At 44.5% G+C, this 14,854-nt stretch overlaps 1 protein-coding gene across 1 annotated transcript; it reads right to left on the bottom strand.

The window, feature by feature from the left end:
- Positions 1–5,480: 5,480 nt before the first annotated feature.
- On the bottom strand, positions 5,481–9,514 carry LOC126980802 (pro-resilin-like). Its single transcript, XM_050831088.1, has 3 exons — positions 9,426–9,514; positions 7,864–8,114; positions 5,481–6,822 (listed from the first exon to the last, which is right to left on the bottom strand). Exons 1-3 carry the CDS (start codon positions 9,429–9,431, stop codon positions 6,573–6,575), a joined length of 507 nt encoding a protein of 168 aa, XP_050687045.1. The 5' UTR covers positions 9,432–9,514; the 3' UTR covers positions 5,481–6,572.
- Between the last annotated feature and the right edge of the window lie 5,340 nt (positions 9,515–14,854).

Consider the following 14,854-nt stretch of genomic DNA (forward strand, 5'->3'; position numbering starts at 1 on the left):
CACACAGTACTCACACCCTTCTGCAGCGCCTACGTCCGCGTCCGTGTGCGTTCGTGTGTGCGTAGAAAGGACAAGAGCGGAGGAGCGTACGTCGCGTGGAGCTTCGTTGCTTGGCTCGTGGCGGCGGTGTTGGCGGAGGTGGAGGTGTTGGCGGAGGTGGAGGTGGTGGTGGTGGTGGTGGGGCGCGTCCGTGTGTTCAGCGTGAGGGCAGGTGAAAGACAGACGGTATGGTGGTGGTGGTGATGGTGGTGGTGGTGGTGGTGGTTGTGAAGAGTGACTACCCCGTCTCCATGGCAACTACGACAACACTACTACTACTACTACTACTACTACTACTACTACTACTACTACTGCTGCTACTACTACTACAATTGTTCCGTATTCTTACTTTTGCATTTTTATTTTTGGGGGTTGGGAATTTCAGTGTGTTTGTGTGTGTGTGTGTGTGTGCATAGGTGAGCGTTTCTCTCTCTCTCTCTCTCTCTCTCTCTCTCTCTCTCTCTCTCTCTCTCTCTCTCTCTCTCTCTCTCTCTCTCTCTCTCTCTCTCTCTCTCTCTCTCTCTCTCTCTCTCTCTCTCTCTCTCTCTCTCTCTCTCTCTCTCTCTCTCTCTCTCTCTCTCTCTCAACATTATTTTTTTAACAAACACTCTCCGTTCGTATCATTCATTCATTCATTCATTATTTTTATTATTATTATTATTATTATTATTATTATTATTATTATTATTATTATTATTTTACTTTATGTGTATCTCTTCTTTATCATCTGTTGCGTGTCTCTATATCACGTATCTAAGTATGAGAGAGAGAGAGAGAGAGAGAGAGAGAGAGAGAGAGAGAGAGAGAAGGCAATGCATTTATCTATTATCTTCCTTTCTCATAATCCTTCCTTTCTTCCTTCCCTGTGATCGTTCCTCTTCTCCCTTCCTCTCCCTTCCTTTCCCTCTATCCGTCTCCCTTTACCTTTCTTTCATGACCTACCTTACTCTCCCTCTCTCTCCCTTCTTCGTCATCAACTATTCTCCCTTCGTCCCTCCTTCCTTTCCTTTGATCGCTCCTCTCCCTCTCTCCTTCCCTCCCTATCTCTCCCTCTATCCTTCCCTGCCCTTCTCCATCCCTCTCTCTTCCTCTCTCCCTTCCTTCCTCTCTTTCCTTCCCTCCCTCCCTTCCTTCTTCCCATCCTTCCTTCCCTTCCACCCTATCTGTCTCTTTCCCTGCCCTCTCTCTCCCTTCCTTCTTTCCCACCCTCCCTCTCTCCCTCCATCACTCACTCCCTCTATCCCTCTCCCTCCTCTCCCTCCCTCTCCCTCCCTCCCTCTCTCTCTCCCTCCTTCCCTCTCTTCCTTCCTTCGTCTCTGCAAAGTGAAGCTAAGAATAATAGATGACCAATTGATTGTCCCAAATAGCTGTCGTGATCACTGATTGCACACACACACACACACACACACACACACACACACACACACACACGCACGTGGCTGGGGCGGCGGAGAAGGAGGAATGTTCGTACCAAAAAAAGGACATTATTTATATATAGACTTATTTTTTAATAGCGAGGATGACTGGAAGAGCATGTCACGGTTAGTAGTTCTTATTTATTCATTATTTTTGTGTGCGGGGGGGGGGGGGGGGTAGCTTTCTTGGTAGGTAAGTAGAGGTGAGTTTGTGTGTTATTCACCACGGCGTGATCACGTGTGGGACTCGTAATCGCCAACAGGTACCCTCCCGACATGACCAAGTACTCTTATTCGTCGACCTCTGGGTACTGCCAGGACCTCACACCCCACACACCCCATCCCCCTGGCTCAAGGGGGGACAGTAACCACTCCTAGTCACCGGAAAGAACCCGGCCTGAGCGGGCTCGAACTCCCTCCCTGTCAGACCGTGAAACCTGGCAGCGTAGCGCTCTACCAGTTGCGCCACGGAATGGTGTGTGTGTGTGTGTGTGTGTGTGTGTGTGTGTGTGTGTGTGTGTGTGTGTGTGTGTATACCTTTTGGAATGGTTTTTTTTGTTGTTTTACTTTTTTCATTCCTATGTTTTCGGATAAATTTAAAAAAATCATTCTTGCCTAATTTGGCGGATATATTAAAATTTCTGTATATATATTCACGCGTTAACAGTTCAATCATACATTCTTGCAAAGATTTAAACAGTATCGTCAAATGGTGCTATTCAATCTTTATCTATTTTTCTTTCTTTTCTGTCAATTTCTATCTACCTCATTTCGACTGGTCATATTCCATCTTTATTTATATTTCTTTCCATCTGTTTGTTTCTATCTATCTACCTTTCTCATTGGGACTTCTAATATTCTATCTTTTATCTTTCTTTCTATCTGTTTATTTCTATCTACCTATCTTCCTCATTTCGACGGGTAATATTCTATCCATATTTATCTTTCTTTCTATCTGTCTATTTCTACCTTCCTATCTTCCTCATTTCGACGGGTAATATTCTATCCATATTTATCTTTCTTTCAATCTGTTTACTTCTATCTACCTATCTTCCTCATTTCGACGGGTAATATTCTAACCATATTTAATTTTCTTTCAATCTGTTTACTTCTATCTATCTATCTTCCTCATTTCGACGAGTAATATTCTAACCATATTTAATTTTCTTTCAATCTGTTTACTTCTATCTACCTATCTTCCTCATTTCGACGGGTAATATTCTAACCATATTAATTTTTCTTTCAATCTGTTTACTTCTATCTACCTATATCATTTCGACTGGTAATATTTTTTTCGGTCCATCTCCTTTCTATCTATCTATTTTTCTTTTTCACTTGATCTCCAATTCCAGTGATTGAATGAACCACAGCAAACTTTCCTTCTTCTATTTCAATCTTTCCACACATTCCACACCTCCACAAGGGACAGATTTCGCCTTCGTTGCTTCTCTTGTAAGTGTAAACTGTTTATAAAGAAAAAGAACCTCGACAAAGTTAAGTCACTTCACTTCCCTTCACTTCACTTAACTTCCTTTCCCTTCCCTTCCCTTCCCTTCCGTTCTCTTGCCTTACGCTCCCATCCCCTTCCCTTCCCTTCCCTTCCTTCCTTTCCTTTCCGTTCCCTTGCCTTACGCTCCCATCCCCTTCACTTCACTTCACTTCACTTCCTTTACCTTCCCTTCCCTTCCCTTCCTTTCCTTCCTTTCCTTTCCCTTGCCTTACGCTCTCATCACCTTCACTTCACTTCACTTCACTTCCCTTCCCTTCCCTTCCCTTCCCTTCACTTCACTTCACTTCACTTCCTTTACCTTTCCTTCCCTTCCCTTCCTTCCTTTCCTTTCCGTTCCCTTGCCTTACGCTCCCTTCCCTTCACTTCACTTCACTTCTTCCTTTCCCTTCTTTTACCTCTCCTTCCCTTCCTTTACCATGCCGTATACTCTCTCTTCCCTTCCCTTCCCTTCCTTTACCTTGCCTTACGCTCTCTTCCCTTCCCTTCGCATCCCTTCCTTTTCCTTCCCTTCCGTTCCCTTCCTTTCTTTTACCTTGCCTTCCCATCCCTTTCTTTCATTTAACAAGCCGTACTTTCCCTTCCCTTTCGCTCCCACTCCTTTCCTTCCTTCCCATTCCCTTCCCTTCCCTTCCTTTACCTTGCCTCATTTCCCTTCCCTTCCCTTCTCTCTCTTTCCTCTACCCCACTTTACGCACCCTATCCTTCCCTTCCCTTTCCTTTCCTTCCCTTCCGTTCCTTTCCCTTCCTTTATCTTGCATTCCCTTTCCTTCCCTTCCCTTCCATTACCTTGCCTTACGCTCCCTTCCCTTCCCCTTCATTCCGTTTCCTCCCCTTCCGTTCCCTTCCGTCCCCTAAGAGTTTATACAACATTGAAGTTATAAAAGAGTATACGTAAAAATTAGCATCGTTCTTTTCATTGCCCAATTCGTAGAAAATGTTCCCAGTCAATAGAAGGGTAACTATGACTATTATTAGCACCGCACACCACACACCACCGACATCTACATAACCACATCACACCTTCCTTTCCCTATTATTTCTCCTTTTAAACTCTCCATCAATACGACTCCACCCCCGATGTTTTCTTTCCTCTCTTTCCCCTCAATTCCACTCCCTTCCAGCGACACACACTCACCAATGGCCGTGATATAACCTAAAACAGGGTGCTTGGGTGTGGTGAAGGATGTGGTCTGTTAAAGGGTCATTTTGATTATTCTTGGCACCGCACTACACAAACCACAAGTACCACCCCAGAAAACACACTATGTATACTACCTTACGTTATGATAAGGTAGCGTTCTGGTAGCGTTAAGGTTTGTATTATATTCGTAAGTCATCCGTCCCCTCTGGAAGTGTCCATGGTGTAGGCTATTTAAAAAGTGTTTGGTTACGTCACTTCAATAAGTCTGTAAACGTGATCAAGACAATGTAATTCGTACTGTAATTCACATTTACGACTATATACAATACATAGTGGTTTTATGTTTTAATTAGGAACTTTCATTATGGAGAAAAAAACGCAGTATTTGAAGCTTAAACCCGTTTTTATGTATATGTAGTGAATATTTGGATACAGACCGCTTTATAGTCCTCTTGGCCGAGATATTGGTTGAAAAGAGTGGTTGGTTGTGGTGATGGTGGGTGAGGGGAGGACGATGAGGATAAGTGTGGGTGGAGGTTTGTGACTGCATTCCACTGAGGTGTGAAGATTATTTGAGTCACGCACACACACACACGCAGAGAGAGAGAGAGAGAGAGAGAGAGAGAGAGAGAGAGGTAAATACAGACATTTGCGTAAAGGCTGAGGAAATAAAATGGCTAAGTTTTGGTGAAGGAAAGAAATGTTAAGTGAAAGGAAATGTAAAAGAGAGAAAGAAAAAAGAGAATACAGCCAAAAACATAAGAACATAAGAACGTAGGAGTTACAGTTAAACTTGCATGCTCTAGAAAGGCGAAAGGTGCGTGGAGACATGATCGAAGTTTATAAATAGATGAAGAGCTTTAATAAGGGGGACATTCATAAGGATCTGTAGGTGAGAGAACCGGGTAGGACACGGAGTAATGGGTTTAAACTGGATAAATTCAGATCCAACGGGGACATAGGCAAAAATTGGCTTACTAACAGAATGGTAGATGAGTGGAACAGGCTGAGCAGTCGGTGAATGCCAATACAACTGTCACATTCAAAAATAGATTAGATACATTCATGGACGGTGATATTAGGTGGAGTTACACACACACACACACACACACACACACACAATGCTCGATCAACACGTACCAGGAACATGTTTTGGCGCAATGTTTGTTTGCGATACGAGGTCACTACAAGTCTGATCTCTCTCTCTCTCTCTCTCTCTCTCTCTCTCTCTCTCTCTCTCTCTCTCTCTCTCTCTCTCTCTCTCTCCTTATCACACATACACACATACACACATCCATACACCGTGACTTACCTGGTTCGTTACTACCCTTTTTTTCTTTTGATTAACAATAAAGAAAAGTCAAGGAGTTGCAAGTTCTTTTATTTACAAAGTACTATTATCATATCATTACGTATAAAGGATTATCTGCACATCACAATAAATAAATAAATACTGTGTAGCTCTTTCAGGTTACAAAACTAGATTCGAACACGTACTAAGGGTGAAAGTTAACCTGGAACACACACACACACACACACACACACACACACACACACACACACACACACACATCGACACACCACTTCAAGGCATAACACATACAGTTCAGATTTTAAGAATACTAATAATAATGAATGTAGAAACAGAGATTAAAAAGTACGGTACGGATTTTTCAGCACTTTTAGACATCTGGATAATTTTAAATAGTCCAGATTGTTGTGTTTTAATTAATATGAGTTGAAGCTTTGAAGGAACTTGAGTACAAAAAGAGCATTTCCAGGCATAATTACATAGAGTCTAGATTGTATTAGTTTCTTATAATGACAACAGAAGCTAAAAAGAAAGGAGTACATGGAAGCTAATACAGATTTTAACTAAGGTATTGCTATTGTTATTTGTTGTTGTTTTTGTTGTTGTTGTATTGGTGGTAGTGGTGGAAGGTTAAGTTGACGTTAGTGATTACGAAGTCAAAAAAAAAAGTGTTTGTAATTCTGAATAGTGTTTGCGAGTTGGTATCTGGAGGTGTTAGTGTTAGTGCATAGTTAGTAGGTAATAGTGATAGTGGCAGAATAGTAGTTAGTAGTTAGTGTTAATGTTAGTGGTTGTGGTAATAATTTTCCTCTAAGAAGTGTTTTTTTTCTGGGGATGTAAGTGTTGCAGAGTTAGTAGCTCATGCAGTAGTAGAATAGTGGTTAGTGGTCAGTGTTAGTGGTAATGTTAGTGGTAATAATATTGGTGTTCGAACACACACACACACACACACACACACACACACACACACACACACATACATACAATCATCCAGGAATATATTGCTATAGAACATCACATAATTAAACAAACATTAAGTACCTCGCCTCATGACCTAACCTGGTGGGGGCAGAGGGGGGGGGAGCGGGGGCAAGGGGCTAGAGATCAAAACACAGAATATCGAATAAGTGAGGGGCTAAAAATGGGACTTCAAATCTACTTCCCTGGGGGCGTGTAGAGCTGACCAGGGGATGGACCAGGGGCGGGGGCTGGGCCGGGCTGGGCGTACGACTGGCCGGGGGCGGGGGCTGGGGCGCCGGGTTGGGAGTAGGCGTTGCTGGGGGCCGCCTGGGGGCCGTCTGGGAACTGCGCCTCGCCCTCGTAGGTGACGGTGGGGTGGTAGCCTGTCTCGTCAGCGTAGTAGTCAACCCTCATGAGGCGTGTGTCGGGCAGCCTGACGTAGTAGCTGACGAGGGAAAAGATACGGAAGGGTGTAACGGCGGTAGGGAAGGATAGGGAAGGGAGGAGGTATAGGGAGGAAGGGAAGGAAAGGGAAGCGAGGATGTACAAGGAGGAAGGGAAGGAAAGGGAAGGGAGGATGTACAGGGAAGGAAAGGGAAGGGAGGATGTACAGGGAAGGAAAGGGAAGGGAGGAGGCACAGGGAGGAAGGGAAGGAAAGGGAAGGGAGGAAGGGAAGGAAATGGAAGAGAGGTACAGGGAAGAAGGGAAGGAAAGGAAAGGGAGGAAGCACAGGGAAGAAGGGAAGGAAAGGGAAAGGAGGAGAAAGGAAGGGAGGATGTACAGGGAGGAAGGGAAGGAAAGGAAAGGGAGGATGCACAGGGAGGAAGGGAAGGAAAGGAAAGGGAGGAGAAGCCCTCAACCAACAGAATAATAAGAAGAAGAAGACAAGAAGAAAGGAAAAAGGCAAAAGTTATTCCTTCACCCACGGAACAAAAACAACAACAAGAACAGAAGCCGGAGCAAAAAGAACAAGAAAAGCAATCCAGGCACCGGTTGTTCATGGACCCACAGAACAAGAAGAACAAGAGGAACAAGCAGAGAAGCACCAGTCACTTCTTCACCCACAGAACAAGAACAAGAAAAACAAGAACAAGAATAACAAGCAGAGGAACACCAGTCACTACTTCACCCACAGAACAAGAACAAAAACAAGGAAAATAAGAGGAACTAGCAGCCAACAATTATCTTCTCACGCACAGAACAAGAAGATAAACAAGAAGACAAAGAAGAAGAAAAACAACAACAGCTAGAAGAAGAAAAAGAACATCAATACCAACAACAACAACAACAATAACAACAGCAACTGACCTCTCTTTCGGCCACCTCTTTTGATTCTTTTTTCAGGAGCAGCGAGTAGCGGGCTTTTTTGCTATTATTGTTTCCTTTTTTTGTGTGTATGTGCCCTTGAGCTGTCTCCTTTGTTGTAAAAAAAAACAATAACAACAACAACAACAAGCATTCATCCACCCATTCCACCTCACCCACCTTCCCTCCGTCCTGTCGCCATCTCGTTCCTCCTGGTGCCCGAAGAAGTTCCCTGAAGGCTGGTCATCCACATCGTACTGGAAGCCGTACTGCGCGGGGCCACCACTACCGGAGCCTGCCCCAGAGGAAGCGGCCCCGGCGTAGTCCTGACCCCCAGCGCCGGAAGATGCGGGGCCCTCATAGCCGTAGCCGAGGTCAGCCCCCACCGCCACCGTCACCGCCGCCGCCACGCTGAGGATTGCTACCATCACCTGACGAAGGGAAAGGAGGAAGGGGGTGGTTAGTGGGGAGGTTGGAATAAGAGGGAGATGTTGAATGAGTGGGTGTGGGGAGTGTGGAGAGTGGTTGTTTACAGGGGAAGGTGGGGAGAAGAGGGAGAAGGAGGGAGGGGGTGCTTATTGGGGAGGCTGGAATAAGAGGGAGACGTTTAATGGGTGGGTGTGGGGAGTTAGGAGGGTGGGTGTTTACAGGGGAAGGTGGGGAGAAGAGGGGGTTGTCTTTCAGTAGGGGAGAAGGGGAGGTTGTCATTTTATAGGAGAGGGGAGCATGTTTTCTTTTCTTTACGCTCATCTTCCCACTCTTCCCTCCTCCTCCTCCCCTTTCCCTCCCTCCCCGCCGCCCCACCCCTTCCCCCCCTCACCCTGCTGACACATAACGTAATAAATGTCATCACGCTATGCTTCAAGTCCATACCACTGATTTTGTGTGTGTGTGTGTGTGTGTGTGTGTGTGTGTGTGTGTGTGTACTGAGGAAAATCGTTGTCTGAAAAATTGGCTGAATGGCTGAATGATTAAACGTGAATTGCACTTCTATTACTCTTTCCTTCTCCTTTTCTTTAAACCATAAAACCAAAAGTAAAGGCAAGACTAAAAATGAAATAAATGATGAAATAGATAGTTGACTGACTGACTGACTGAATATTCGTTAACTAACTGAATTTGTGTCAATCAATCTTTTTTTCTCTCCATATATATATAAAAATAACAAAAAAAATACAAAACATAAATCACTAAAGAAAAGTTGAATAAGTGATTGACTGACTGACTGACTGACTGACTGACTGAATATTCGTTAACTAACTGAATTTGTGTCAATCAATCTTTTTTTCTCTCCATATATAAAAAAAAAATAACAACAAAAATACAAGACATAAATCACTAAAGAAAAGTTGAATAAGTGATTGACTGACTGACTGACTTACTGAGTGAATATTCGTGAACTAACTGAATTTGTGTATTTTTTTCTTCATATATAACAAAATAACAAAAAAAATACAAAACATAAACCACTGAACAAAAGTTGAGGAAGTGACTGACTAACTGAATGAGTGATTGACTAACTGACTGACTGACTGACTGACTAAAGCTAAACTATATTTCTGATAGTCTCCTCGTCTTTGTACTCCCTATGACCAACAACAGCAACAACACAAAATTAAGATAACTCAAAAACATAAAGTAACAAAAAGAAAAGACTAACCAACTAACTAACTAACTAACAAAACCTAAACCACATCCCTATCGAAATCATCTCCACTCTGTCACTCTCCAATCCTCTCTACCTTCATGACTGATTGACGAAGTGTGACAAGGAGAGAGAGACAAAACGAAGATTCAACTCTCAACTCTTGACTTCCTTCTTCTGCGGTTCCCTGCGAAGGACTGCTGTCTCCCAAGGCGTCCCGCGGGTATATATACGCGTGTGTGCCCTTCCGCAAGCACCCAGGGGCAGCGGAGGGCGAGGGGGAGGGTGCAGGGGCGTGGGGAGGGAGGGAAAGTGGAGGAGGAGGAGGGAGAGTTGGAAGATGAGCGTGGAGGGTGAGGAAAGAGAATGAGGTAAAGGGGAGGAGGTGATGGAGGAAAGGGGAGGAAAGATTAAGGAGGTGAATTGACAGAACGGAGGAAAGAGAGAGAGAGGGAAAAGGACGGGGAGGAAGAGGAAAAGGAGGAGGAAAGAGGAGAAAGAGTAAGCTGATGCGATGACAAGTGAGGAAAGAAATGGAGGAAAAAAAAGAGAGAGAATAAGGGAAAGGGAGGGAAGAGCAGAAGGAGGGAAAAGAAAGGGAGGGAAAGAGGACCTAAAATGTAGCTGAAAAGAGAGAGAGAGGGAGAAGAGAGAAGGAGAAAGGTGGGAGAGAATAAAAGAGAAGGGAGAGTAGGGAGGAATGGAGGGAGAGGCATGGGAGGAAAGGAGGAGGAAAGATTGAGGATATGAGAGCGGAGAGAAGAGGAAAGAAAGGTAAAGGGGAGAGAGAAAGAGAGAGAAGGAGAGAGAGAGAGAGAGAGAGAGAGAGAGAGAGAGAGAGAGAGAGAGAGAGAGAGAGAGAGAGAGAGAGAGAGAGAGAGAGAGAGAGAGAGAGAGAGAGAGAGAGAGAGAGAGAGAGAGAGAGAGAGAGAGAGAGAGAGAGAGAAGGGAATTGGAAGAGTAGGAAAGAAAGGGAGAGGAAAAAGGAAAGAGTAAGGATATGAGATGGAAGAAAAGAGGAAAGGAAGGGAAAGAGGAAAGAAGTGAGAGAAAAGAAAAGGAAGGAAGGAGAAGGAGGAAGGAAGGATTAAGATATGATGTTAAAAAGGAGGAAAGAAAGGGAAGGAAGGAGAGAAAGAGGAGGGAAAAGAAAAGGAAAACAGGAGGAGTGGAGGAAAACAGAGAGAAAAAGAGGAAAAAAAGTAGAGGAAAAAGAGAAAGGGAAGAAGAGGAGGAGGTAGAATAAGAACAGGAGGATAAGTAAAGAGACGGAGGAGGAGGAAGAGAAGTAAGAGAGAAAGATAAAGAGAGGGAAGGGAAGGAAGAAGAAGGGGAACAGTAGGAGATGACGGAGATGATAAAAGGAGCAAAAGAAAGATGATAGGAGAGAAGAAGAGCACGGAGGGAGAGAAAGAAGAAGAGGAGGAAAGGAGAGAAGAAAAGAGAGGGAAAGAAAGGAAGGAGTAGAAAAGAAGAGAGGGGAAGAAAGAAAGGAATGAAGGAGAAAAGAAAAGAGAGGGGAAGGAAGGAAGGAGGAGAAAAGAAGAGAAGGGAAGGAAGGAAGGAAGGAGAAGAAAAGAGGAGAAGAAGGAATGAAGGAAGGAGAAGAAAATAAGAGAGGAAGGAAGGAAGGAAAGAGGAAAAAAGAAGAGGGGAAGGAAGGAAGGAGGAGAAAAGAAGAGGGGAAAAAAGGAAGGAAGGAAAATAGGGAAAATTAGGAAACAGCGGAGGAAGAAAATGGAGCAAAAGAAGTATGATAGAAGAAAAGAGAAGAAAAGAAAGAAGAAGAAGAAGAAGAAAAGAAAAAGAAAAGGAGAAAAAAGAGATAGTGGGGAGAAAGGGAAGAGAAAGGAGGGAACGAAGATGAAATGAGAGCAGAATGAGAGGAGAATGAGAGAGAGAGAGAGAATGAGAAAAAGGAAAGGGTAAAATGGGGTAAGGAAGGAAAGGGGAGGTAGGGGAAGAGAAAGGAAGGAAATGGGAGCGATAAAAGAATAGAAAGAAGATGAAAGAGAAGGAGAAAAAAAGGAGAGGGTAGAGGGGGGATAAAGAGGGGAAGGGAGAGGTATGGAAAAGGAGGAACGGAGAGCAGAATATAGATGAGAGAAGATGTAAAAAAAGAATAAGGTAGGGAGAGGGGAGGGAAAGGGGAGGAAGAGGAATGGGAAGGGGAGAGGCAAGGGAAGGGGAGAGGTAGGGGAAAGGTTGAAAGGAGAGCAGAAAGAAGATGAGAGAAGGTATAAAAAAAAAAGATAGGGTAGGGAGAGGGGAGGGGGAAGGGGGGGAGGTAGGGGAAGGGGAAGGGGAGAGATAGGGGAATGGGGTCTTATTGTCTCTTCAAGGTTACCCGCTGCATCGTGACCCGCCCGTAAACCCCCGTCGACGCTGCCCCGGGGTCATCTGAGGTCACGTAGGTCACAGGGGGGAGGGGGAAGGGAGGGGTAGGGTCACAGTTAAATGGACCAAGGCGGTTTTCTCCTCTCCTCATCTCTTCTTCCCTCCTCCTTTAGAAGTGGGTTAAGTGCAATTGACCTCTCTTTCGGCCACCTCTTTTGATTCTCTTTTTTAGGAGCAGCGAGTAGCGGGCTTTTTTTTATTATTGTTTCCCTTTTTTTGTGTGCCCTTGAGCTGTCTCCTTTGTTGTAAAAAATGAATAAATAAATAAATAAAAGTTGTCTCCCTCCTCCTCCTCCTCCTCCTCCTCCTCCTCTTCTTTCCATTCATCACCATCTCCAACATTCTTTCCACTTTCCCCTTCAGTCAATCATTCCACAAGCTTGCCAGTTATGAGGTGAATGCCAATGCAATAGACACACAAAAAACAAGATTAGAAAGTTCATTGATAGGATGTAGGAGTTGTGGGCATTTCCAGGGGAGTTTATGACCCTGGTGGTAGTGTGACCCTTCTTCTGTACCATGAACCTAAAGAACACATATTTGCCAAGGCTTTCTTAGAGTTGTGGGCATTTCAGGGGGAGTTTATGACTCTGGAGGTATAGTGACCCTTCTTCTGTACCATGAACCTAAAGAAACACATATTTGCCAAGGCTTTCGTAGGAGTTGTGGGCATTTCCAGGGGGAGTTTTATGACCCTGGTGGTAGTGTGACCCTTCTTCTGTACCATGAACCTAAAGAAACACATATTTGCCAAGGCTTTCGTAGGAGTTGTGGGCATTTCCAGGGGGAGTTTTATGACCCTGGTGGTAGTGTGACCCTTCTTCTGTACCATGAACTTAAAGAACCACTCATTAAAACCCGATTGATCCCCTCTTTGACCTTTAGAAATAGCTGATGTGATATAGCAAAGTGTCTTGTAATACCAGGCTTAATTTCTCCTCCTCTTCTTTTTTTCTTCCCTCCTCCACCTCTTCGTCATCCTCTTCTTTCCATCTTTCATCGTCTTCAGTATCCTTTCCTCATCTTACAGCAGTCATTCCTTAAGTCATCTTCTCCTCTTCGTCTTTCTTCTATTCTCCTTTCTCCTCTCCTTCTTTTTCTTCCCTCCTCCACCTCTTCGTCATCCTCTTCTTTCCATCTTTCATCGTCTTCAGCATCCTTTCCTCATCTTACCGCAGTCATTCCTTACGTCATCTTCTCCTCAAGAACACAATAATAAACAAGATGGTAAACAAATAAATAAATAAATAAACACGTAAGCAGAAACAAGAACGGGATAAACACGAAAAAAAAAAGTAGAACAAGAAAAAAAGAATGAGAACAACAACAACAGCAACAACGACAACAACAACAATACTGGCGATGAGTCTTCTTATTTGAAAGTGGGTGGGGGTGGGGGGAGAGGGGTAGGGGAGAGGAGGGGGAGGGAGGTAGGAACAAATGCAGACCTAATTAAATCAAGGTGAAAGAAAACGGGAATGGTGATGATGGAGGTAGTGGTGATGGTGGTGGTGATGGAGGTGGAGGTGGCAGCAAGGTGACACTCTTTCTCTTGATTGCTAAGCGTGAGGCGACGAGGAGGAAGGAAGTGGACGAGGAAATGGGTGACCTGCATTAGTGTGTGTGTATGGGAGAATGGAGAGCAATGAATGGGCCTTGACGTGGGGGGGGAGGGGGGAGGAATGGGGAAGGAAGAGGAGGTAGAAAGGGGGTGGCCTGGATCAATATGTATAGGAAGATATATGAAGAACAGTGAAGGTGAGAAAAGGGAGGACGATATGCACACAAAACGCACACAACCCTCAATCCCCCACACACAAGACTCCCCCCTCGCACCCACAAACCCCATCTCCTCCACCCCCTACACACAACCCCCTCCCCTCTTCCCCCCTCCACACAACCCCCCCTTACGCTCACCCACACAACCCCTTTTCCCTTTCCCCTCTTTCTCCCCCAATACATGAACACACGAGTCACCCTTCCATCGTCCTCTCCATTCCAGGTTTTCTCTGATGGCGTGAGTCCGAGAAACCAGAGCAGGAGACTTCGAGGGCACGCGAATCTCGGCCCTGAAGCAGCCTCGCATAGGGACGCTTTTCCCGACCCTCGCTCCCCCTCCCTCGAAGGTTGGTTGGTCATTGCGTCATCGTTTCATTCACTGTGTTGGGGTTGACCTTCGGGGAGTGTTGTGTGCTGTGGGTGACCTCTTTTAACCCAGTATACTTGTTTTCTTCATGTCTCGCTCTTGTTGTTGTTGCTGTTGTTGTTGTTGTTGTGTATTTTTGGTTATTTTTTGTGAATGAGCTTCTCCTCCTCCTCAGACTCATCCTCATCCTCCTCATCCTTATCCTCCTCATCCTCATCCTCCTTCCCACACATACACATAAGAAGAAGCATCTACAGTTTCCTACCTCCTTGTTTCTTCCCTCCCTCTTTATTTTCCTTTTTTTCACTCTTTCTTCCTTCTCCTCTTCTTTGCCTCTTTCCTCAACTAAAAAGAAGCATTTATCTTTTCCTTCTTCTTCCTCCTCTTTTTCCTGTTTTGTTTTCCTCTTTTTTTACCTTATCCTATCTTCCTTCTTCCATGCATCTTCCCTCAATTCAAAAACCCATCTATACTTTCCCTCCTCCTCTTTCTCCTCCTCCTCCTTATTTTCTAGTTTTTTCTTCGTTTGTGTGGAGTTGTGGAATGAGAATGCCGTGGTATGGAGAGATGAGGGTATAGAAATGTGGAATGAGGATGCTGTGATTTGGAGAGACGAGGGTATAGAGATGTGGAACGAGGATGCTGTGATTTGGAGAGATGAGGGTATAGAGATGTGGAATGAGGATGCCGTGGTATGGAGAGATGAGGGAGTGGAGATGTGGAATGAGGGTTCTTTAATATGGAGTGAAAAATTAATCCAAGTATGGTATGATGACTGTTTCTTCGGATGATAACTTTGGAAGGACTCGAAGTAAAAGAGTTTGGGAGTTCCTTGAGTCAGCTCGGTAGGATGAATAGGATGACAGGAATTAGTTTGCAGTTAAATGAAGCAAAGAAAACAAACTTAGGAATCTAGGCTACGTGTTGTTATCGTTGTTTATAATGGTGTAGGAGTCGTGTATCCAGGGCGGTGACACAGAAAG

Source organism: Eriocheir sinensis, chromosome 4 (genome assembly GCF_024679095.1).
Source record: "Eriocheir sinensis breed Jianghai 21 chromosome 4, ASM2467909v1, whole genome shotgun sequence".
Classification (NCBI taxonomy): domain Eukaryota; kingdom Metazoa; phylum Arthropoda; class Malacostraca; order Decapoda; family Varunidae; genus Eriocheir; species Eriocheir sinensis.

Excerpts from the sequence above, each read along its gene's own strand:
- LOC126980802 (XM_050831088.1), bottom strand. Across the intron at positions 6,823-7,863 it reads GGCGACAGGACGGAGGGAAG|CTACTACGTCAGGCTGCCCG; the intron begins GTGGGTGAGGTG and ends TTCCCTCGTCAG.